General features: G+C 42.9%; 1 protein-coding gene and 1 long non-coding RNA gene across 3 annotated transcripts in view; both read left to right on the top strand.

Annotated features, from left to right (window-relative positions):
- Positions 1-26,119, top strand: part of LOC309368003 — a 371,432-nt gene that overhangs the window by 114,724 nt on the left and 230,589 nt on the right. The gene's annotated exons all lie outside the window — the stretch shown is intronic.
- The window catches only part of GEMIN8 (gem nuclear organelle associated protein 8), a 39,729-nt gene continuing 33,005 nt past the window's right edge, over positions 19,396-26,119 (top strand). Inside the window, exons 1-2 of one of the 2 annotated variants that reach the window (XM_081907730.1) lie at positions 19,396-19,482; positions 25,709-25,746. In XM_081907730.1, coding sequence (XP_081763856.1) covers positions 25,744-25,746 — 3 coding nt within the window. In that variant the 5' untranslated portion in view covers positions 19,396-19,482; positions 25,709-25,743. The remainder of the gene's footprint in view (positions 19,483-25,708; positions 25,747-26,119) is intronic. The other variant, XM_081907731.1, reaches the window with a different exon arrangement.

Raw genomic sequence — 26,119 nt, 5'->3', positions numbered from 1 at the left:
ACAATACCTCTTCAATTCTAACATGATTCCTGGCGCAATCTCTTTGAGAGCAAGAGGGAAATTGTCTTTACTTTCCCATGATCAAATATAAATAGAAATATGAATAATTTGCTACAGAAGCCAAAATTGAAATCAACAGCCTGATTTTTAAAAAATGTTTGTGCCAGCAAAAAAGAAAAAAAGTTAACGATGGGGCATGCCAATAATGTTGCAATGATGCTACATCAATGCAAATGTTTAGAACCAGGATGCAAATACAGCTTTTTTAATGGGTCTTATTGTAAACTCCAGTTCTTCTCTGATGCATGTAAACTATAATTAAAATGATGTAGGGTTATTACTGACATGCTGCTGAAACACAAGGTTATCTTGGTCAAGAAAACTCTCCGTGAAGATAATTGTTTCCATATTTTATAGCCAAAGGGCTTGCAAGGTTACATGACTGATAACTTGTAGAAATTACCATTATTGATGGGCTGTTTTGCATGTTCCATTGTGATTCAAATCGGCTGTACTGCCCTTGACGTCTAACTCCTTCCAAAAACTGTCAGATTGACAAGGTTAATAGGACATTTGGCCTTACTGTTTGAAAGACTAAAGTGAATACATAGTAAAATAACAATTAAAAATACAGGATTTTTTTTGCAAGCTTGAAATAAAATGTTCAAAATTCATAACGGAGAAAGGGTATGAGTTTTAGAAAATCTATAGATCTATAATAGATTTGCTTATGGATGCAATACTTAAATATATTTAATGTCTGTTTTAGATCTGAAGTGCATGCTTATTTATTTGATTAGCCTGAGGGAAAACCCATTGCTTTCAGATTAATCAGATATTTGGATATATTGAAGTGCTAATTGCATAGGTTTGCACTACAAACAAGGAAATGAAGGAAAGGCAATGACAAGGGCTGTTAGCCATACTAGCTCAAATCATCCAAGACCCAACAGATCCATCACTCTGTCTATAACAAGTGGATGTTTTCTAGAACACATTTTGAGTTATGGAATCAGTGGTATAGTGGTAAATTTTAGCCTGCAAGAGTTCATCTTGACAACCCCCATACCAACATCTCCAAGGAAAGTCCAAAAGAACAGGCAGTTGTGTTGATCCATTATCCCATCTATCATCTATCTATCTCTCTATCATCTATCTATCTATCTATCTATCTATCTATCTATCTATCTATCTATCTATCTATCATCATCTATCTATCTATCTATCTATCTATCTATCTATCTATCTATCATCATCTATCTATCTATCTATCTATCTATCTATCTATCATCTATCTATCTATCTATCATCTATATCTATCATCTATCTATCATCTATCTATCTATCTATCTATCTATCATCTATCTCTATCTATCTATCTATCTATCTACCTAGCAGCAATACATAGTACAATACTCATTTATTAGGAGCGACGTAGCTGCAATTCTATGCATAGTTTCCTGATATTGATCTACCCATTGATCTCAGTGCTGCTTACTTCAGACCGCACAAGATCAACTTGTAAAGCACACTGAGCTTTGGCAAAAGAGTTCTTCAGCCAACTAAAATGCAGCTTTTTACTTTTAATTAGAAACACAAACTTTAAACTGCTAGAATAATGTAAGAACCTCGTCAAAGAAAATGAAAGAAGTTTCCAGCCCCGGCTTGATGGTTTCCCTCTTTCTCTGATGTTCTCCACACCAGGGGTGAGGAACCTGTAGCCTTCCAGATGTCATTGGACTCCAGCCCATCAGCTCATAGATCCCATCATCCCCAACCAACATGGCCAAAGATCAAGGGTGATTATCCAGCAGTATCTGGAGGACCACAGGTCCCTACCCTGCTCTATGCCAACCCATCACCCATGAAGTTACAAGTCTCATTATCACCACATTTATTGGCCTAGGAAGGGGGGGGTGGTCCATCAAAGACCCTGGTGCTCCAGCAGATGACGCCATTGCTCCAGCTCTGGAAAACACCATGGAGCTGTGCTCCTCTGCATTTCCCTCCACAACTATATGGGGCTCATCTTGCTCTCAGCTTTAAGGACTAAAAGGCTTGAATACAACCCAGTGGACACATGTTTCACAAAACGGCCACACCTAAAACCACTTCATTGTATTTTCCCATTGTGCCAGCACAGGCATGAAGCTCCTCAGTCCGAAATGACTTCCCCAATCATTTCAGTAGATGAGACTGTTCCATGCCTACACAGTGGTTGAATGACCCAAACTACGCAGAGTCCTGGGGAATTGACCATATTTCCATCTAGTTCAGCACTCTGCAAATGGTTCCCTCTGGGGTGCCAGCAAGCAGGGCTTGAAGACAATAGCTTCCTCCTGCTATTCAGGTTGAAAGCTCTATATGGTCGTTAACATGACTAATAATCTCATCAGTTCATTCATTTAAATAAATGAGGGTATCTGGAGATACAGAAACTCTGTGTGAGCTGCAATAAATATGCAAACTCTCGATCAGGTGAAAAACAAGCATAGTTCGCTCATTTGTATAATGTCATATGATATAACTATTTCACTGTTTTGGTGTTCTTCTTCAATATTTTATAAGCAGTACAGCTTACATATTTTCCAACAATATTCTTCTTGCTACGGCAAAAAAATATTTTGCACTTTGCACGGTTTCATATATTCATATTTACTGAAATATTTATACACTCTGGAATTTAGACAAAACCTGCTTTTCATATATTCATTTAGGGAAACTCTAAAGTAGGGAAGGCTCGGGCTGACGCAATTCCAATTGTTCAGGTGGGAGTAGCTCCAGGATCCTCAAGTGTGAGGCTTAAGGGGATATCGGCAGCCCTAATACTAAATTATCTTCCTTACATTAGGAGATTCCTGTGAATAACTAGCCAGTGCCCACATCATATCAAGTGTCAAGACGGATTTGTATTCAGCACTAAACCAGTGTGGTATAGTGGAATTTGCCACTTTATGAGCTACAAGGAGCTCCAGTTGACGAAATGCCTCCGTGTTAGCTGACAAAGGGTTGAGGTGAGTTAAGCAGATGGTGAAAGGAGAGGGTAAGGAGCATCCAGTTACTTTGACCCATCGTGTGGCAACTGTGGATAAGGTAAATTCCATGCTTGGGGTCATTAGCAAAGGATTTGAAAATAAAACTGCCTTCATACAAATCTATACTGAGACCATATTTGGAATACTGTGCACAGTTCTGATCGCCTCCCCTTAAAAAGTTTATTATAGTGTTGGATTCAAAATTCAAAATGCTTTTGAATTATGGTGCTGGAGGAGACTCTTGAGAGTCCCATGGACTGCAAGAAGATCCAACCTATCCATTCTTAAGGAAATCAGCCCTGAGTGCTCACTGGAAGGACAGATCGTGAAGCTGAGGCTCCAATACTTTGGCCACCTCATGAGAAGAGAAGACTCCCTGGAAAAGACCCTGATGTTGGGAAAGATGGAGGACACAAGGAGAAGGGGATGACAGAGGACGAGATGGTTGGACAGTGTTCTCGAAGCTACCAGCATGAGTTTGACCAAACTGCAGGAGGCAGTGGAAGACAGGAGTGCCTGGTGTACTCTGGTCCATGGGGTCACGAAGAGTCGGACACGACTAAATGACTAAACAACAAAATGTTGGAAACAAGTCAGAAATAGGCAAGCAGACTGATCTAGGGGGCAGAGAAACTCTTCTATAAGGAAATGTGGGACTTTTTTAGGTTAGGGAAAGGGCCTGTAAGAGGTGACATGGCAGAAATTTATACATGACTCAGAGAAAATGGATAAAGGGGTTTTTTTTTCTTCCTCTCTCATGAAACTAGTAGGACTTGCGGACATATAAGGAAACTTAATGTTGTAAGAATCAAGACAGTTAAAAGGAAGTACTTCCATAGTTAAACTATGAGAACTCATTCCCATGGGAGGGAGTGATGGCCACCAACTTGGATGGCTTGAAAAGAGACAAATTCATGGAGGATAAGGCTCTGTTCCACCTCTAATGTCAGAGGCAGTATGCCCTTGAATACCAGTTACTGGGACTTGCAGGCATGCAGAGTACTGTTGTGCCCAGGTCCTGCTTCACGCAGGCATCTAGTTGACCACTATGCAGACAGGATGTTGGACTAGACTGTCCATTGGCCTGACCCAGGAGGCTCCTCTTATGTTATTGTGTTCTAAGTGGGCAGAGTGACAGACTAGGACCTGGAAGACTGGGGAACAAAATACCACTTCATCATGAAAGCCACTGGGTGACCTTAAGCCACCAGCTCTCAGCCTAGTCTGCCTCCCAGGGTTGTTGTGGAGATAATATGAAGGGGGGAACCATGTATGCACTACCATTGAGCTCCTAAGATGAAAAGAGGTATATAAATGCAATTAAAAAATGTAATATTGCTGGTGTAATAATCTTGCAACCCTGGTGTAAAGCCATGCTTTGTCACTATACTGGTGTGCCATTTTAAGCCTTGGTTTTAGGAGGGGCAATCAAATATGGATGTGCTTTTTAATGTTACATCAAAACGTAGCCTTCATAAATTACATTCAGAAAGCATGCTTACGCATTCCGAGTGTGAATGCCTTCATTCATTGTTTTGCCACTAGCACACCCAAAACTGAAAGGCATACAAAGAAGAAAGCTTAACACAAATGAGTGAAATCACAGGAGCTTTTCCGAAATCTATTCGAGAAAGAGGTTGTGATTATATGATGATACAGTAGCTACAATTCCTTAAGGCTTCTGGAAAATGCAAAATCTTATTAAAGTACAGAAAGTTCAACTAAAATTCTCAGTGGACAATAAAACTGAAGAGGGGGTGGGATGGTAGGAATGATTATGCAATCAGAATGGGAGCGATGGAATTTACATAAGCGTTGGACAGAAAGCTTTATATAATTTATTTTCAGCGTTCAGTGCTTTTGTCTTTCCCTTGATGCTCTTAATATTCCTCTTATGATGGTGTTTATTTACATGGTGGTTGAAAATGTTTAGGTACTGCTTTTTTATATTAAAGTATCTAAAGTATGTCAATGTATCTGAACTTAATGACTTTATAAACCAAAACCAATGCAGCTTAGAGTAAGAATCCCTTATAAAATAACAAAATGGAATTGTTTTGTTATAAATTGGCAGCAACAAGAAGCAATAAAATTAGAGAAAATCATTAAGATAAAGCAAAAGGACAGAAGACTGGACACTGGGGAATCCTATGCATATTAGTATAAGCATACTGTTGACCAATTAGTGTGCTCCAAAAGTTAATAAATGGTCCACATCTCATCAACAATGATTTCATATATATATGTACCATTATGAAGCAGACTCCTCCGCAGAATTTCTGTAGGTGGCAATTGGAAGTCCCAAAAGTAATTTAGTACTACAGGCATGCAAGTGTCTACCCTCTAACCCAAATGCTCTAAATGATCTCAGGATGGAGATCATTAGAAGCAGTTGAGGGAGAAAGCACAGGCTTCAATTAGCCCCGCGTAGACTGGGGAAAATGCATGTTTTGGTAACAATAAAATGTCTAGAACAAATGGGAAACTACCAAGAAGGAATGTGAGCCTGGATTTAATCTTAAGTGGTGCTCACTACCTTGTGGGAGACTTCTGTGTTCCTACATTGATTGGAAATGGTTTCCACTGCACTTTAAGAATGCAAGAAGAGCCTGTGGGATCAGGCCAATGCTCCATCTAGTTCCAGCATCCTACTCTCTCAGTGGCCAACCAGATGGCTATGGACCTGAACACAAGAGCACTCTCAACTCCAGGGGCTTTCAAATTTGACATGTATGTCAGTGAATAACGGCCGGGAAAGTCCAACACAGCCATCATATTTTACTCCAAAATAGGGGACTTCTTAAAAATAATAATGAAGGGATTGGTAAAAAGGAAAGGAAAGTGGATCAAATCTCTCCAGAATACTTGGGGGGAAATATAATATACAGTGGTACCTCGGGTTACATATGCTTCAGGTTACAAACGCTTCAGGTTACAGACTCCGCTAACCCAGAAGTAGTACCTCGGGTTAAGAACTTTGCTTCAGGATGAGAACAGAAATCGTGTTCCGGCAACGGGAGACCCCATTAGCTAAAGTGGTGCTTCAGGTTAAGAACAGACCTCCAGAAGGAATTAAGTTCTTAACCCAAGGTACCACTGTATCTCAAATTAGGACTGGTACCACCAAATCTGAGAGAATGTCAGCATTATTAATAGAGTCAAGGAAGCTAGTAGAGGCAAAAGGTCTTCCTTTAAAAAATGAAGGTCTTGCCTAAATGAGGACAGCAAGAAAGAAATTTGAGGAGCACATCACTTAAAAGCATGTTTTAACAACAACATCCTTAGATATAACAGAAGTAGGAAACAGATGGAGAGGGGTAGCTGGACTGGGGGGAACAGTTGTGGCAAGAGATTAAGTTCTAAATTTCATTAACAAATTAAATATGAAACAAATCACTGGGTCTGGATAGTATCCACCTGAGATAATACTTAATTCAAATGTGAAGCTGCTAGTGTTCTCTCTCTCTCTCTCTGTCTCTCTCTCTCTTTCTCTCTCTCCTAAGATTGGCTTGCATAAAGGAAACCACCTTATAAAACTTTTCTTCAAACTGAAGGCTGTTAAAAGTTAAATGGATTGAGGATAATCTTAGATACCCCATGGCAATTCATTCTTATGACACCTGGTTTTATATTAAAAGCTCAAGAAATGTTTAAGACTGGAGATATGATTAGAACAGAATATTGAAGAAGGAAGAGTTCAAAGTTCACCTAGGCATTATGAGAAAGGACCACTTTCATACCCATCACCTGCAAAACTGCCTATCCAGAACACAACAGGTCTTAAAAGTTCATTAGCAAACAATGCCTGCAGAGCAAGGAGCTCCATTTAACCACTTTGGCTATGGGCAACCAATATTCATGAGATGTTGTTGCTTTTGAGGTCAAGGATTCTGCCAAGGAGGGCATCTGTCTACTTAACATTTTTTTTCCTCCCCTCAAATTGTTGTTTTCTTAAGGCATCTTGACATTATTCTGAAAAGAAAAGTCAGCAAACCACAGTTCTTTTTGCTAGCAAAAACATTTCCTCCATAGGCCAGGGAAAGCTTGAAGGGAATAAAAGCAATAAAACAATGGATCACATTGCCAGCAAGCATATTTTAAATGCACAAGTTAACGTAGTTCATGAGTAACATTTCAAACAACACTGTAGCAACGGTCTCCTTATTTCAGTGCTATTAAGTCATTTGTGCACATTGAAACGCCAACTGAAATTTCCTTTATTAGGCAAGCATCTATTAAAGACACCACCATAGACCCGCCATGGGAATGGAAGTTAATAACCCTATCAATTGCATTTGTGGGGGGTTTTAACCACTTTGTGAAAAACAAAATTTGAATCAAGCAATGTACAAATTTTAATAAATAAGAACCATCTGGACTACACATTTAAAGTAGTATCATGCCACTTTGAACAGTCATGGCTTCCCTCCAAAGAATCCTGGGAAGTACAGTTTGCCAAGGGTGCTGAAAATTGTTCAAAGACCCCCAGAGTTTTCTGAGGAGAGGGATTGACTGTTAAGCCACTCTGAGAATAACCACCTGTCCTGCTCCTCTCCCCTTACCAGTAGGAGCTGAGGTGGAAAGTCCATGTATTCATTTGCAGCTAATCTTTTATTTCCTGCCACAATCACTGTGATTTCACACACATTTATTTCTCATTAATAAATGGCTCTCAGAGAATTTATCAACAAATCACAAGCCACATCTGGTTCCCGAACAAATCTGACCACCCACAGCACACTTCCAGATTACTTATTCACACACAATTTGGTTGTTATTGCTGCACTTCAGTCTTCTAGAAGCTACAAAAAGTCTGATAAATGATAGGATATTGCAAAGGAAAATGCAGGATATCCTCTACTAGCTGGCAATATAACCATGAAAATATTAGGATGAGTGCTCAGCCTGGTAGTTCCCTTACACTATATCCAACAGGTGATCTGTTTTCATCTTGATGACTTACCTGAGATCTTATCTGGGCACATATTACCCTTAGAAAAAGATTTTTCCTATGCGGCTCCTACTGTTGTCAGCCCATGTCAAACAGGCCATGACCATCTACCTCCATAGCAAGATTGTGCTTTTGGCCCACTACTGCAAAACCCTCAAAAGCAATGACAGACAGCCCATCTCATGAATGGCTCACCAAAGGGAGAAAAATATGAGGGCAACCAAGATGATCAAGGGTCTGGAAACCAAGCTTTATGAGGAACAGTTGAAGAAGCTGTGTATGCTTAGCCTGGAAAAGAAGAGACTTAGAGGAAATATGATAGTCATCTTCAAATATCTAAAGTCACATGGAGGATGCAGCAAGCTTGCTTTCTTCTGCTCTGGAGGGTAGGACTCGAACCAATGGCTTCGAGTTACAGGAAAGCAGATTCTGACTAAACACCAGGAAGCACTTTCTGACAGTAAGAGCTGTTTGACAGTGGAACAGACTCCCTCAGGATGTTGTAGATTCTCCTTCACTGGCGGTTTTTAAGCAGAGATTGGATGGCCACCTGTCATGGCTTTAGTTGAGCTTCCTGCATTGCAGGGGGTGGAGTTAAATGTTCCTCAGGTTCTCTTCCAACTCTATGATTCTATAATAAAGACACTTGCCCAAATGGTGGTCTAAGAACTAGCATATTTATTCCCCTACCCATTCAATTTTCTTATAGCATAATTATACTCAGAAAATGAGCTGACACTTAGTTTTGGGGTGATGAAAAGAACACTTATTTGCTGCTTTTAGAAAAGGCATTTTCTTTCTTTGTTGTGGATTATTGTTACACGGGTGGGTTGTGTTTTTTTAAAAGAAAAATCAAAGCTCAGGAAATAAAAATGCTAAAACCTTGAACAATCATGCAAATTAGCAGGAGATGGACGCTGCTGCAATATCTAATTAATGCTCTGGGAACTCATGTCACTTCTAGTTAATTTCAAGTACTTGAGAAAGAAAACATGCTTTCTGGTTTTCACGCTTCTGTGTTTTGTAGATCCCCTTCAAATTGGTATCTAAATGGGTAAGCTCGCTTAGGCTTGATTTCAACTGGGACTAGTAATTGCAAGCCAAAGTGGAGACACTTGGGTAAAATGCCTTTTTTTCCCCTCAAGAGCTGTAGAAGTTTTGGTTAGGTTTTTTAAACAAAAAACACCCACACCAATCAATCGAGCCTCCAAACCCCATTGGACCATCTAGACCAGCCCAGTACAGCTAAGTGGCAGCAGCTCACTGTAATGTTTCAGTCAGCGGCTTCTCCCACTACACCATTGCTGAGTCACAAACCTTCAGTAGCAATGGCCGTGCTGCATCCTCTCCCTTTCCCTCCTTTAAAATGGCTGCTTTGGCCACATGGCAAGGGATGAAAGGAAGGAAGCCACATGTCTCTGCCTCCCCCCTTCAACCATTTCCAGAATTGCCGGTGCAAAGGGGAAGGGATAGTCATCACTGCTGGAACAGTACCCTGTCATTGCTCAGAGGATCACGAGGTCAAGGATTTGAAGGAAGCATCAGGTGGGGAGCGTTGCCCTTTGCACCAATCCCAGATGACTCCACTTTCTCAGAACCCCCTCTTCATCATAAGCCCATCTTGCTACCACTTCCTGAGCCTGAAAAAGTCATGCTGCTATCCTCTGGGTCCAACTACTCTGGCCCAGAAGACATGATCTCCACTGCACTGTTAGAGCCAATTGCTGGTGAAACCACAAGTCTTCTCCCAACAGAAGCAGGGCTAGGCACCTAGAAGAAACTGAAGGCTTTTTCTGGTATCCACCTGAAGCTGTTGTGTTATGGAATAAACATTTGAACCTGCTGGCATGAATCTCCAGAGCAATCTAGGGTTCAACTTGGAACTTGAGCTTTGCCTTCCTTGATTTTGCCTTACTAGAACCTGAACTTTGCCTTCCCAGAAGCTGAGCTTTCTGTTGTGTGACTTTGCCTTGGTAGAACCCAAACTCTTGTCTAGAACCCCCTTCTTGAGCTGAATCACCATCTAGCTGAGACCCCACTTGGGACAAAACACTGCCAGGTATGTGGGCTGATGAATAGGAGGGAGAAGAGGAAATCGTTTAATCCAAGCCAAATAAGAGCCTCACCCTAAGTGCTGCAAGCCAAGGAATTGCAAAGTTTAGCAGAAGTGTCTTGCTGGGTGAGGTAGAGCTATTATACTAGCTTCCTGGTGGGTGGGTTGCTTATAAGAGGTTGGTGTGGTGCAAACACATTGGCAGAAGCACTGGATTGGTTCCACCAGTGAGTCTGCACCATGACAACCACCCCACTGCCTTGCCCAACAACAGCAGCAAACCACCTGCTGCCCAGCTAGCACAGCTACTCTGTCCCGTGGTATGCCACTTCTGAAACTCGGCAACATCTTCTAGTTTGAGTTTGTTAAACAGGAAAGGTGGTTTCAGTCCTTTCAGAGAACCCAGAGAATCTCAGTCTGGAGGCAGCAATGCTTCTGAATACTAGTTGCTGGAGACCACAGGAGGGGAGACTGCTCTTGCGCTCAGATCCTTTGTGTGAGTTTTCCATAGACATCTGGTTGACCACTTTGAGAACAGGATACTGGACTAGAGGGGCTACTGGCCTGATCCAGCAAGCTTTTACATTCTTAGTTTTGTTTTAATGTATATTGCAATCTTCAGGAGTTCAGAAACATTAGGAAAACACACAGCTAAGAGCCCATTTAAGTTGTAATTTCCAATACCAGTGATTGCCAGTCAATAGAGCAGGGATATGGAATCTGTTCATAAAGCTGTTGTTGGACTGCAACTCCCATCATCCTTGACGATTGGCCAGGCTGTATGGGGTTGATGTTGAGAGGAGGGTCCAACCACATCTGGAAGGCCACAGATTTTCCACTCCTGTGCTTAAGGAGAAGCTTCCTGGGAATGCAACAATTCAGCTCTGGGGCAGACTACCAATAATTGGCCCCAAACACGTACTCATGTGCCATTTAGAAGAAGTAGAAAGGGCCCCAAGTGCAAAGATTTTGAATTTCATTAAAGTTTTGGTCTGGCATTTTTAGTTTGCAAATTCAGCACTAAAGCTGTCTCCTCCGCCTCTCACATCTTATCCAGACTCTGAGTGACATTAAAAAAATCCCACCTGCAATTTCCACTCTCAGTACTTTAAAATGTCAGGGAAAGTAGATGGTCACACTAATTGTGGCCAGCTGTTACACTAGTTCCCGTGATATGAGAGTCAGGGTCCGTGTGACAAATCATCAGCATTTCAACCAAAACCTATAAACTGAAGGAACACTCTGGTTGAAGCTATACTACTGGCATAACTGCTCAGGGGAAATCAGCCCAATCAATACTTTTAACATTAAGCAAAGCAGAGCAACCATTGACATTCAAAATAGGCAAATTGATTGAAATTTGTGAACATGCATAATGCATTTATTGCAAGGTTATTCTCTTTTACCGCAGTAAACATGTTTGTGTGTGTCTGTAAATGTCATTTGCTTTGTCTGCGTATTTTCTGGTGCGTCTAACAGTGGCTTGTGTTTAGCTGATGGATGACCGTAGCTCACAATGTCAAAAATGTGGGTGTGGGTGTATTGGCTTTGAAATAGCACCCAAATATAGAGAGCCTAGTCTTGGCTTTGAAATTATGTAGTTTTTATTGAACAACTGTGTGAGAGCTAGCAGGTTGTAGCTAATGGGAGTTGTAATCCAAAACGTCTGGACAGCACCAGGCTGGGTGAGAGGCTGGCCGAGAGTGTTAAGTTGTGGGCGAACATATCAAACGACACAGCGATTCTTCAAACAGCTCTTGTTTATTCACAGGCCAGAACAGAACTGAACTGAAGGGTTCAGTCAGCCTGCTTATATAGAGCTCCACTACAATGCAACTGTAACAACTTTCTAAAACTATCCAATCACTGAATGTCACTTTCGATCCTTCATTTGCATAACTATCTACAGTATCCCCCTGCTGGCCCAGGGTGAGGACTTCAGTACATAACAGAGAGAGTAAGCTGAGAGATGAGAACAAATTGCTACTTGAAACCCCAGATACATATTTCAGCTCAGCTCATCATGTCCCGTCATGTTTTGATGTCTATAATACATGACTAACAATGGGCTATTACAAGGCTGTTGCCAGAATTGCTGAAAGTATATGATGTGCTTAGAAACCTAGGAAGCTGCCTTATACAAAGTCACACTCTTGGGTCCATCTACCTCAATATTGTCTACACTGACTGGTAGCAGCCCTCCAGGATTTCAGACACAGTTCTCTTCTGATGCTACCGGGTGATGTTGGGGGTAGAACTTAGACCCTTCTGCATGCACAGCAGATGTTTTGCTACTCAACTATGATGGCTTTTTCCTCTCAAGGACTTTTACGTAGCCCTTTTTCTACACACAGCCCTTTTTCCAAACAGAGTTCCGCTTTGAAGAAAGATAGAAGTAATCGTACCAGCCCAATCCTTTTTTTAAAAATGCTGAATGCCGCTTCTGACTCCTGGAAGCCTCCCCTCAAGTTTTAACATAGGGTAGGAATCACCGTTCAGGCAACGCATCACCCAACTCAAGAAGTTTCATTCTCACTTTTCAGCCTCACAAATCCCTTCTGAGGGGCTATAGTGGCTGGTGAAGGCAGAGACCAATGAGAAGGAAAGCCAACTAATTCTGGCGTCGTTCCTGTTGAATTCCACAAAGGTGACACTTTGGCTGAAGAGGAAGAGGAGGAGGAGGAATCTGACAGGCAGCTCCACCCATAACAAGGCAGGTGGATGGGGCCTAGCTGAGCTTGGTGTGGCTGCATTCAGACTAATGGGCCAGCCTTCGCGGCCCATTTTAAAAAAATTTCTTCCTATCCTTGAGCCTTATCCCTGAAATCGTATAAGGCAAAACATTTCAAGGGCGTTTGTTCCTTTTGTTTTCCTGAACACACGTGTGTGTGTGTGTGTGTGTGTGTTTGTATGTGTGTGTGTGAGAGAGAGAGAGAGAATATGTGTGTGTATGCGCACGTGCGCGCGCGCACACACACACACACACACGGGCTTCTCCTCATAGCAACAAAACCCAAAAAGTCTCGTATGATACACAGCCGCCAAGCTACCAAGTTAATGTTGACAATGCTGCCATCTGTTGACCAAAACAGGATACTTTTAATCCAGAACCACTCAGAATTGTAGAGTTGGTAGGGACCTCAGGGGGTCAATTTGTCCAACAAATATCAGCTAAACCATCCACAACAGATGACCATCCAGCCTCTGCTTAAAAGCCTCCAAGGAAGGGGAGTCCACCACCTTCTGATGGAGTCTGTTTCACTATCAAAAAGCTCTTACTGCCAGAAAGTTCTTTCTAATGTTTACTTATCATCTCCTTTCTTATGACCACTGGTTTGGATCCTATCCTCTGAAGAAGGGGAAACAAGCTTGTGCCGCTTCAAGTGACAGTCCTTTAGATATCTGAAGGTGGCTATCATATCTCCTCAGTCTCCTCTTATCCAGCCTAAACATTCCTAACTCCTTCAACCGTTCCTCATAAGGTTTGGTTTCCAGACTCTTTATAATCTTGGTTACTCTCCTCTGCACACACTCAAGCTTTTCAACAACCTTCCTAAATTGTGGTACGGTGGTACCTCGGGTTACAAACTCTTCACGTTACAAACGCTTCAGGTTACAGACTCCGCTAACCTCGAAGCAGTACCTCGGGTTAAGAACTTTACCTCAGGATGAGAACAGAAATCAAGCGGCGGCAGTGGGAGGCCCCATTAGCTAAAGTGGTACTGTACCTCAGGTTAAGCATGGTTTCAGGTTAAGAGCGGACCTCCGGAACAAATTAAGTTCTTAACCAGAAGTACTACTGTGCCCAAAATTGGACACAGTATTATTCCAGGTATGGTCTGACCAAGGGAAAATGCTCTGTACTTTATAGAGAAACATTAATCTCTGTGTCCCATTTGTTCAGATATAAGATAAAGCCTGCATACTAAGTTTAAAATCTTAACATTTGAAAGTTCTATTCAGATTCCCTGTGGAAAGCACATTATTATCCTAATTTTTTTTAATTAAAAAACACCTTTAAAGCCATTTTGGAAGCTACATCTTATCAGCTGTGTGTGCATTTATAATCCATTGTGCCTTATCTGCTATTTTACTGCGGTGCATTATTTTATGATTTTCTAGCTGCTTTTGTTGCTCTTCTCTTTCTTTCTTTAAAAACTTGCAGTCTATCCTAGGAGGGCATATGGTGCAGGATGGAAATTAATACAATGAACAAATAAAGAAACAGGCAGAAAAATTCCAAAAGCAAGGAAGACAAGCAGAGGTGTGTTCATGTACAGACATTAACAAAGTGAGAATAGGAGAAGGAATAGTTAATGAAATCACGTGAGTTTGGTTTCCAGGTTTGTTATCAGAAATGAGAACAACTAAGAAGGAAAGCAGAGCAAATGCTTCTTTATCGAGCAGAGATAAGAAATAAAACAGAAGCATAGTAGGGTTCATCGAGACTGTAGGTGGAAAATATAGGGCTACAATTGTTGCTGGTCCTGCTCAGGCCTCATCTGCACTATACATTTAAAGCAGCATCAAGCCACTTTAAACTGCCATGCCCCTCCCCCGAATATTGGGAGCTGTAGTTTATTAAGACCCCTGTTCCCTTCACAGAGCTGCAGTTCTGAGTGGTTTAACAGTCAATCATTCTATCTGTGGAAGTGCTGCTGGAGACTGTGGCTAGGAATGCCTTTTAGCATTCCTAGGGATGGCAAAAAAACAACAACCTCTATTCAATTTGGATTTAAAGGCAAACATACCAAAATGTGCAGTTTCTGAAACAACACTTAAACTGAAACACACCCACCCTTCAAAAATTCATACTTCCCCAAATTTTGTAATGCTGTTCCTTACTCTACTGTGCACACAAATGTATATATTAGAAACAATAACATACAAAATACATTGTATTATGCAATCATGTATATTAGGCATAATTGTGTCTTATAAAAGAAACCCAAATGGATAGAATTGCCCATACATAGCTGATTTATCAGCTACGGTCAGCTCGACCATGGGTCAATAAACCATGCACATCCAGTCAAATCCAAGTTAGACTTACTTTAATGCACTGCACATAGAGCTGCCTTTGAATGTGTAGAATGTTGCTGCTTGGTTGCTGGTGGGAGCAATTCCACACCAGTTGAACTCATCATTACCAGGTACATTTTGAAGTGCTGCTTTCAACATTTAAGGGCCTACGCAAACAGGTGGGGACTGGGCTATTTGAAGCACCTGCCTCAGAGGCCCTGCTCATGTGCCCCCACCTGTGAAATCAATCCAGTTTCAGGGCACAAGAGACAGGGCCTTTTCTGCACTGGCTCCCAGACTGTGGAACTCTCTCCCCTTTGTACAGGGTCTTTTATAAGTTATGGATTTTGGAATGGCTATTGCTCACCCTCATCTGCTCCAAAACTATGTCAATGCGCCTGTTCAGGGGTTTCACAGCATCTCCATGCATTGTGAATGAAACGAGAGGCAGGAATGGGCATCGCCTGCATATTGGTGAGGCTGAAACCCAAACCTCCAAATGACTTCTCCCAGCAGTTTCATGTAGATGCTAAAGAGCAATGTGGACAGAATAGGCTACTATTGAGGCACACCACAGACTCAAAGGCATGAAGCAGAGCTGGAGTATGTACCACTTTCCTAGTACCATCTTGTTCAGCAATGTCTATACTGACCAGCAGCAGTTCTGAAGGGTTTTAGGCAGGAGTATTCCTTGCCCTCCTGGAGATGCTGGGAATCAAGCTTGGGGCATTCCGCATGCAAAGCAGAAGCTCTTCCACTGAGCTAAACCCCTTCTGCAAAAGCAGTGTTGCAGCCATGATGTGGAGAAGTTGGATGCCATGACCCAGTCACATTGGACTGGAGTTGCAAGGCAGAAATGATAGCTCCCAGGAAGTTCAAAAACCGCAAGTAGAAATGTAGTGACAAGGAAGATCACTTAGTGTGCATGTCCTTCCACTCTACCAGCAGAAACTCATTGCAAATAATCAAGGCTTCCTGGAGTTTTGGAGGAAGTGGGGAATGGGCTAAAATCCCAAACCAGTATCTGAATTTTCTGCTGAACAATGGAGAACTAACAGGGCTGTTTGAAGGCGGAAACATGTTAGTTACTTAAGCTGGTGATGTCTTAAAAATAAACCTTTAGAACATCAAAGGGAAACTGACAATAGCCTGGTTGTGTCTCAAACAGCTTAAGATTCTGTTTAAGTATTTCTTGTTCCAATGAAAGATGGTTTTGAAGTTTAGAACCAGGCATGTATTTGAAAGGTGTAATCCTTTTTTACTTTTGGAACACAGATTTAGTAATTGGAGCTGGAGTAAATGTAGGCATAAATGTCTCATGTTTGTCAGTTGTTTTCCTTTAATAAAAGAAACCACAATCTGCACTTTTGATGTAAGCCTACTTCCCACCAGTTCTCTGAAAACAATAAAGAAACCCCATTTTTTCATAGCTGATTTCCTGGTAAAGAGAAGACAGAATGCTTGAACGCAGACGAAATGGTTTCTTTAACAGTTTTTTCATTCTTTCTTTTCTGCTTCTTTCCTTCATTACTCTCTCTTCTCTCCCTGTTCCCTCCCTACAGTACTGCAGTTATAAATACAGAATGATAGGTAAAGGGGACCCCTGACCGTTAACTCCATTCACAGACAACTCTGGAGCCAGCGTACAAGTTCCGGGTCATGTGGCCAGCATGACTAAGCCACTTCTGGCGAACCAGAGCAGCACACAGAAACACCGTTTACCTTCCCGCCGGAGCAGTACCTATTTATCTACTTGCACTTTGATGTGCTTTCGAACTGCTAGGTAGGCAGGAGCAGGGACCAAACAACGGGAGCTCACTCGAACCGCTGACCTTCTGATTGGCAAACCCTAGGCTCTGTGGTTTAACCCACAGTGCCACCCACATTCCTTATGCAGAATGATATTCTGCATTAAATATGAGTCTTTTTGTTACACTCCTGAGTCTGTTTGTCCAGGAGACAATTCTTATTGATAGCTTGTTGTAAATAATTATCTCCTAAACTCAGGACTATTAAATGAAGGCGTTTTGGGGGTCATTAGTCCCTCCCCCTTTTGTTTTAAAATAGAGCTATTAACATTCTGTTAAAGCCAACTCTCCAGTTCCTTGATGTTATACTGCCTCCTGTCTATCAGGCTGAAGAGGGTTGAAGGGAACTATAGAACCAATTAAAACAAGACCATAATGATAGACTTTGTTCAATACTCTATTAAAGAAAGCAGAGCGGCTGCCAGGCCTGTAGAGATCAAAGATTTCTTTTCAGTTTGCATGCAATTCCACTTCTGTAATTGCTTGGAGACCATTCGGCTGCAAGCAAATGCTGTCTGTATTAGCTTGAAATGTCAGCAGCAATGAAAACATCATCAGAAATATACAAACATTCAGCTTTAGGTCAGTAGGACTCTCAACAAATGTGCTTACTTATGCAGCAGGTCTGCCTTCTCCAACTTAGCTGTTGGATTGAAACTCTCATCCTCCCACCAGCATTCAAGGTTCAAAACTAATGGGGTGATCAAGCAATATTATATATGTATTTTACCCAAGGATGCAAAGATTGCCAGCGTGTACAGAGTATTCCTATTTATTTATTTATCAATTACACTGGCTTTGAGGATAAGCATTCAAAAGGCAGCTCACAACATACCAAGGCATGCCAAGGCTACAAAATGCACCAAAGCAAACATAAACTCACTAACTAGATTAAAACAGGAGTGGGTAGGTCCACAGTCCCTTGGGGGTTAACAGTGGCGTAGCGTGGGGGGTGCAGGGGGGCCGTCCGCACCGGGCGCAACATCTGGGGGTTAGGGGGCGCAAATCCACGGGTTAGGGGGCACAAATTACTCGCCTTGCCCCGGGTGCTGACAACCCACGCTACGCCACTGGCGGTTAATCTGTCAAGGGGCATATGCTGGTAGTGGGTGGAGTCAGAACCAAGAATGGATGATGTGCCCCTTCTCTGTTTCTCTCTCTGTGTGTGTGCTTCCTTTTCTCCCCCTCCTCGTTATACACATGAAATTAGCCATAGGTTAATTTTCTAGTTCATCGGAGAATATCACCCCAAGAGCAGTTTAGGTAAAGTAAAGGGACCCCTGACCATTAGGTCCAGTCGTGGCCGACTCTGGGGTTGTGGCGCTCATCTTGCTTTACTGGCCAAGGGAGCCGGCGTACAGCTTCTGGGTCGTGTGGCCAGCATGACTAAGCCGCTTCTGGCGAACCAGAGCAGCACACGGAAACGCTGTTTACCTTCCCGCCGGAGCGGTACCTATTTATCTACTTGCACTTTGACGTGCTTTCGAACTGCTAGGTTGGCAGGAGCAGGGACCGAGCAACGGGAGCTCACTCCGTCGCAGGGATTCGAACCGCCAACCTTCTGATCGGCAAGTCCTAGGCTCTGTGGTTTAACCCACAGCGCCACCAACTGTACAAATGTTGCATATATTAAATCAGGAGTGAGGAACCTCCAGCCCAGTCCTAATTACGCCCATCAAGGGATCCTAATTCGGCTCACAAAGTGGTTTTCCCAAGCCACAACCACTTGTCTCACGCTCGGTGTCACATAGGACCCCGGTTGTGCAGGAATCTCTGAACAGTTATGGAACAAAACTCCTCTCTCATTCCTATGCACAGCTTTGTGAAGTGTGGCAATGGTGAGGATTGCCTTTTGTCATCGTGATGGGCAGTGCTTTTATTCTTAAAAAAATGTATATTGAAATACTGCCCCTCAATGGGGCCAAACTTAGATTCACAAAATGTTTAGGGGTATGCGTACCCCTGGTGATGGGTGAGATAGCTTCATCCCCATTCCTGTTTGGCTCAGTCTTTCTGAGCTTTCTTGTGTGTGTGTGTTCCCTTCAAGCTACAGTATTGTCCTCTGGGAGTCATACCTTGTAAGTTATGACACACGATGACACTGTTTAGTGTGTGTGCGCCCACACACACAGAGAGAGACACCAAGCCTTACCATTGGGTAAGTATGACTACAAATTCCTGCCTGTTGGTCATACTTACTAGAGATGATTATTACTATTATTATTAATTACCTGCCTTTCACTGTTAAGGCGGGTTAGGGCATTAAAACACAATGTATTAAAAGCTCACACACACGCGCGAACTGTAATTTACCCGAGCTGCAATTCCCAGCACCCTGGGCAAACTACAGTTCCCAGAATGTGGGGTGGGGGGGCGCCTGCGTTGAACGTGCTTTAAAAGCATGAGGCACAGGCAGCCAATTCTCTTTCCAGGCACAGCGTTAACTCGCTACCGATCCAGCAGATGCCGCCCTCGCCCCGCGAAAGAGACACAGCTCGGGCGCTTGGCTTCTCCGTAGCAGCGAGGCTCCACCTCTTCCCTTTCCCCGCCTGCAGGAAGGAAGAGCCGGGCGCGGCGCGGTCTTCGGTTCTTGCTGCGCGCCCTGCGCCCGAAGTATGTTTGCCCCGATCCCAGCCGGTTACTTTTGCAGCGGGGGTGGGGGCTTTGCCGGTGCCGCTCCTGAAGCACCTCAGCGGAGAAATAGACCAGGAGTTCCCAAGGGCAGGTGCCTTGCTGTCCACGCGGCTCTTGCCGAGGGGAGGGATTGGATCCTGCTCTTTCCCTCATCCTGTTCCCATCGCCCCGTGGGAATTCGCTTCCCCGAGTTAATGGGAGGGCGCGCGACGCCTTAGAGCAGGCTTCCTCAACCTCGGCCCTCCAGATGCTTTGAGACTACAGTTCCCATCATCCCTGACCACTGGTCCTGCTAGCAAGGGATCATGGGACCTGTAGGCCAAAAACATCTGGAGGGCCGAGGTTGAGGAAGCTTGCCTTAGAAACCCAGCCAGACCATTTGGGCGTCTAATCTCTAACTTTGGCCACACCAGCCTTTCCCAGCCAAGATGAGCCATGGCTAAGGGTACCCAGCAGAGGAAAGGTGGTCTATTCTGGGCTGCTGCCCTCAAAATACTCGCAAAATATAGCAAGGATGCTCCTAAGGCCTTTTTGCCTTCTGCTCTTCGAGGTGAAGCGGATTAAGATTGGGCAGCTGGTTTATAAACAGAAGTGCTGTATTATTATTATTTTTAAAAAATTAAGCAGCCCACTGTATATGATACCGATTCTCATGAAGACTTGCTTGGCTAGGAGAAAGCTACCCCTGGTGGACGTCTGCCTCCTAGGCAGCTGTTAATTTATTGCTGGCATATATTGAGAACAACATGTGATGCCCTGGCTAGATTACAGAACTGAGACTGGAGAGCCAGGTTCAAATTTGTATTCAACCCTGAAGCTCGCTGGGCGAAGTTACATATAAAATGGGTGAGGAGAGAACGGTTGCAAGCCACCCTGGTGGAAGGGTGGGTTAAAAATGCAATTACCATAAGTAGATGACATGAAAAATAAAGTGTTGTGGGGCATGGAGTCTGGCAAGTCTACTGTAAGTGACAAATCTTTAAAACTGAGGTGCTTGCTTTATTGTGCTACTTATGTTTATGTAAACATCCCATGCATTGAGCAGAACTGTTTATGATTGGTTTCCAGGGCAGGGGTTGCTTGTTTATTTATTTAGGAATCCCGTATTCAGGAAATGGTGTTTGGTATATTTCTTGCGGGTGGCATAATAACATCTTTTCTATTCTTACGCACATTTTATGTCTTGGTCTTAGCATAATAACTCTGCTGTAGTGGTTAGAGTGTTGGACTAGGGCCTGGGAGACCAGGGTTCAAATCCCCACTCATCTATGAAGCTCACTTGGGTGACCCTGGGCCAGTCCCAGTCGCTTTGCCTAACCTACCTCACAGGGTTGTTGTAAAGATAAAATGGGAAGGGGGGGAATCAAGCCTTGAGCTCCTCTGAGGAAAAGTGCCATATAAATGCAATAATTAAATATAAATCACTAACCTAGTTTGTGGGAAAATAGAGTGAAGCTGACATGGGGCAACTGCTATTTTTTAAAAGTGAAAATTTTTGGCTAGGAACAATTGTACAGTGATACCTCGTGTAACACTGTACAATTGGGATGCGGGTGGCGCTGTGGGTTAAACCACAGAGCCTAGGACTTGCCGATCAAAAGGTCGGCAGTTCGAATCCCTGCTCCTGCCAACCTAGCAGTTTGAATGCTTTCAAAGTGCAAGTAGATAAATAGGTACCGCTCCGGCGGGAAGGTAAACGGTGTTTCTGTGTGTTGCTCTGGTTCACCAGAAGCGGCTTAGTCCTGCTGGCCACATGACCCGGAAGCTGTATGCTGGCTCCCTCGGCCAATAAAGCGAGATGAGCGCCGCAACCCCAGAGTCGGCCACGACTGGACCTAATGGTCAGGGGTCCCTTTACCTTTACCTTTACCTTGGGTTATGAACGCCTTGGTATATGAACTCCTCTAACCTGGAAGTAGCTGCTCCTGGTTGCAAACTTTGCCCCAGAATGCAAACGCAAATCACGTGCTGGAGGCCCCATTAGCGAAAGTGCGCCTCAGGATAAGAACAGTTTCAGCTTAAGAACAGACCTCCAGAATGAATTAAGTTCATAACCAGAGGTACCACTGTATCCTCTTTCTGGTCCTTACTGCTGATAAGCCCACATATCAAAGAAATATGGGATCTAGGTAACATTTTAATTTCCAGTTAAGAAAGCACTGCATTCTCTCTGTCTTGCCCTCCCCCTTTTATGTCTTTTAAAAAACCAAGAAAATGACCATAAATATGGTAATATCCTAGAAGACAATGCAAGCAACCTAACTACATTTACTAATCAGATATCTGCCAGTATATTTTGAGGTTTTCATCGCTACAGTTCATCCTTTAGGCTGCACTCCAGTACCCAATGTCCTGTGAATAAATCCTGTTGAACACACCAGGGCTTACTTCTGAGTAGACATACATAGGATTGTGCTTCTGTGAGTCAGATTTCCAGTGTCAGTGTTTCAGTAGCCTGAACTACTTGCCCCTCCTCAAAGCTAACAAGCAAAATGAGTTACCCAAATACATATCTGCACACATGCCCCTCCCCCCCAAAAAAGTGTGTGACATATTGCATGGTTCAACTTTTCTTTATTCAAAATTTGGGTCACTTTGGTCCTGGTTTTCCTTTTAAAAACATGTTATGTGCAGTTATGTCATGCTGAGATGAACAGACTTAACTTTTCTGACATGAGAAATGAAATCTGCACAGGATTTAAAGCTGTACAGGGTTTAAATTGGCGCAGCTGTTGGATGTAGCAGTTTCAGAGCCAGCCACTCATGCACGCTTGGGGATTTGCATGCATGCGATAATTGATTACATTTACCATCAGAATTAACCTGTGCAGAAATGCAGGGTAAGGCTGAATGTTGAGGCAGGACAGAGTTTCTTAGAGCCTCCATTGCTTTAGATCTAAATCCCAAGCATTATTAACATAGAGCAGCCACTTAGAAGATGAATCAGATTTTTCTAGCAAATGCTAGCAATTATAGAAATCATAATGGTGAATGAAAGTCCACCACTCTGTGTGGTTTTTCTGTTTTTATAAGGGACAAAAAGTTGACATTTGGGTGAGGAATCCACCTCTCTAGTCTGAGGAAAAAGGTCAGAGACTTCTGATGTCTGCATAATCTGGAGTAGAGCTTTTAAATTGCCTCAGCGACTTTGTTTACTAGTAAAATGCTACTTTCTGCAGTTTATGCTGGAGGAGTTATTCCAATTTGTTACGAATTAGTTCCTCTTTTCTTAAACCAAATCCCTTGTTCTCATCATGGTGGCTGAAACAGATTAGCAATCTGAACCTTTCTGCCATTAATCTATTCTTTCTTTCTCCATCCCCGTTAAGCACAGCCAAGACTTCGTAACCCACAATTCCACTTCTCAGGAATGTGGTGGTTTTCCCATAAAGCTACAGAATACGTTCCCTTGCCAGGGTCATGAATTCCTGAGAGGCCCCATGTTGGTGTTTATGGTTTTGCAACAGTGGCAATCAGCTGGGATGGAGGAAATGTTGCTTAGAGGAAGGATTAAGTGTGTAAAACAATGAGAACTTTTGCCACTGGGTTAATTGCATTTGTATTAAAGTGTTCTGGCATAGCAGATTCCCTTAATATTTTGCGAGGTATCCAGGCTCCAGCCACCAAGAATGGACGAAAACTGCCCTTATCAGCTTCTTGCCTTTATGGCCCTGTATCGCCTTTTTGTCTGTCTGAACTTGAGGAGGATACTCTAGGACAGGGATTCCCAAACAGAAGTCCATAGACCACCAGTTGCCCGCAAGCTGCATACAGGTGGCCCACAGCATCTGTGTAGAAATGCAATTAAAAATCATACAGCATCTAGCATACAATGCCTACCACAAGTTCAAAAAAAAAACAAAAAACGAGCCTCAGCAAAAAAATGGGGGGGCAGGTGGGAAGTTTGGGGTCCACTACTGTAGGAAACTCATTGATCTGGTCTTCTGTGATGTATGTGTGGTGCATATCCCTGCAGTCATCATCTAAGGCCCTTTGTGTGCCTCCATGAGTGGTCCAGAGGACGGCAATACGAAAACAGGCCTTTTCTGCAATGGCTTCCCATTTGTGGAATACTCTCCCCTGAGAGGCTCACCTGGTGCCTTAGTTACATATCTTTAGGTGCTAGGCAGAAACATTTTGTGAGTAGCCCAGTATACCTGAAGGAGCGTCTCCACCCCCAACGTTCAGCCCAGACACTCAGGTCCAGCTCTGAGGGCCTTCTGGTGGTTTCCTCCCTGCGAGAAGCGAAGTTACAGGGAACCAGGCATAGGGCCTCCTTGGTGGTGGTGCCTGCCCTGTGGAATGCCCTCCCATCAGACGTCAAGGAAATAAACAACGATCTGACTTTTAGAAGATCTCTGAAGGCAGCCCTGTATCGGGAAGCTTTTAATGTTTGATGTTTTATCGTGTTTTTAATATTTTGTTGGGAGCTGCCCAGGGTGGCTGGGGTAACCCAACAAGAGGGACAGGGTATAAATCAATTATTATTATTATTATTATCATCATTATTCCTCTTCTCCAAGGCCTTTGACTAATTAAACAATCTATGGCCTTTTAAACTGTGAGGGTTTTAGTTTTTGTTTGTTATTATGCTATGTATTTTTTGTGGTTTTTTAATATTGCAGTTTTATATATTGTAGTCTTCCGGTGAAGGGCAGTAAAGAAATTTAATACATAATAATAAGAATCCACATGGGACCAGATAATATTTTCATTTACATTAGGGATGGAAAATCTGTGTTATTGGATTTCCATCAGCTCCCACCCTGGATTTATAAAATGAACTCAGACAAGCAGCACCCCCAGTTCATATAGTTTTGGTGCCACCTTGTGACGGAAACCAAGAGGTCCTGCACACAGTGGCTTCAACAACCAGCAGCTGTTCACAAACCAAACTTTTGAGTCCACAGTTGTGTTGGCTCCCGTCAAGCTGCCAGATTGTCGAATGCAAAATGAAAAGTGGAAAACATTTGCCCTTGTCTGAAACACGTCTGCATATACCTGGGACAGTTCAGAGGTGATTCTTTTTGATTCAGGCAGTCAGTCTATTAATAAAGATATTTGGCCAGCTAAACTTTACTCAGAGTAGAACCCGTTGAAATTAATGGACCTAATTTAGTGTTCATTAACTTCAGTCGGTCTACTCTGAGTCAAACTTAGTTGAATGCCACCCTAAGAATAGTCAGGAAACAGGAAAGGCAAATACAAAAGACTCTGTATCCTAAATGTGGGAAAGGAACCTTGTTATACTTATAACAGCGACCTTGCCAGAGACCAGATGTGTCATATTAAAGAAATTCAGTGAGCATGTATAAACTATGAGAGACATGGACAAACTTTAAAAGAGCTGGAGCATGGGAAACAGAACGGTTTGGGACATACAAAATGGAACTGGAGCTTAATGTGCTACAGATCTGCAGGCTCAGAGTACAGCAGAATCTTTGCAGTCTTCTGTTAATAATCACCGCCAGCTTAGTATTCCTGTAGGTTTTTTTCTGCTTCCCTTGAAAACTAGGGAGAATGACTGTAAATTCCATCTCCTTAGCATCTTTGGGCCTGAGAAATTTCAGATCTTTTCCCATGCGAGTAGTAGTCTGTCGGCAAGGGTGTATGAACTTCCAACACCTTTTGCGGCAAAGGGTGAGTGAGTAATGATCATTCTCTCTCTCTCTTTCTCGCCCTTTCTCAGCTGTACAATTGTGCTAGCTGTGCCTTTGTGCTGCTTTGTAGTGGTGTCCTAATTTGCATTTCAGATGAATGGACGCAATCCTGTTATCACTCATCTCCTTTCATTCAGATCCACTGGGCTTTAGCGATGGAAAAAATCTTGCTGCAAAAAATAATTGGAGTTCCTGCTTGCACCCCATGTGGCCAGTATTGCACACCCTTCATTGTTTGCATATATGGGCACCTACTCAAAGTTAGGCCCTGGTCAGTTGGATGATTTGAGTTGCCACAACTACGCCGTAGTGCACGTGAGAGTATGTGCAGAACAGAAGGCCAGAACGAGGAGGGCATCAAATCTTGTCCTCGTTCAGGGCTCCATGTTACCAAAGTCCACCCCTTAGCCTTGAACCTTCTTGCATTTTAAAGATCAAAACAAGCACCTTGAGTTGAATCTGAAAACCTAACAGGCTTAATTTTGTACTCTTCTCTATGTAAACATTTGATTTCTTCACCTATTTATTTTCCTTTTGTCTTTTAGTTTGTATCGGTCGCTGGTGCACATTCCCATAGATCATGGTAAGATCCTTTCTATTTGTTGATGGTCTTTGGCATGTATCAGTTTGGTATTCAAATTGTGAGCTGCGGTGCCTAAATCCACATTAATATATTGTTGTTCGTTCAATGCTTTTTACTAAACCTCTCGAAGCACCTTACGAAAGGTTAAAACACAGGAGAACGTCTGTATTTAGAATCCATTGATATTCACATATTTATAGGCTACCTTGTCAAAGGCCCTCTGAAGTGTGAGAAAGGGGAAGAAGCCAGAATAGCCTGGGTGGGATCCTTCTACCACACAGCTCTCAGTAGCTCTGGCCAAGTTGGCTGATCTCTTGCCCAATACCACCATAGGGCTACTTACAAATCATATCGCCTTGTGCAAAGGAGGTGA

The sequence above is a fragment of the Podarcis melisellensis genome (genome assembly GCF_964234715.1).
Source record: "Podarcis melisellensis genome assembly, chromosome: 4".
Lineage (NCBI taxonomy): Eukaryota > Metazoa > Chordata > Lepidosauria > Squamata > Lacertidae > Podarcis > Podarcis melisellensis.
Note: the sequence above shows the minus strand (reverse complement) of the source record. Positions and strands in the feature narration are given on the sequence as shown.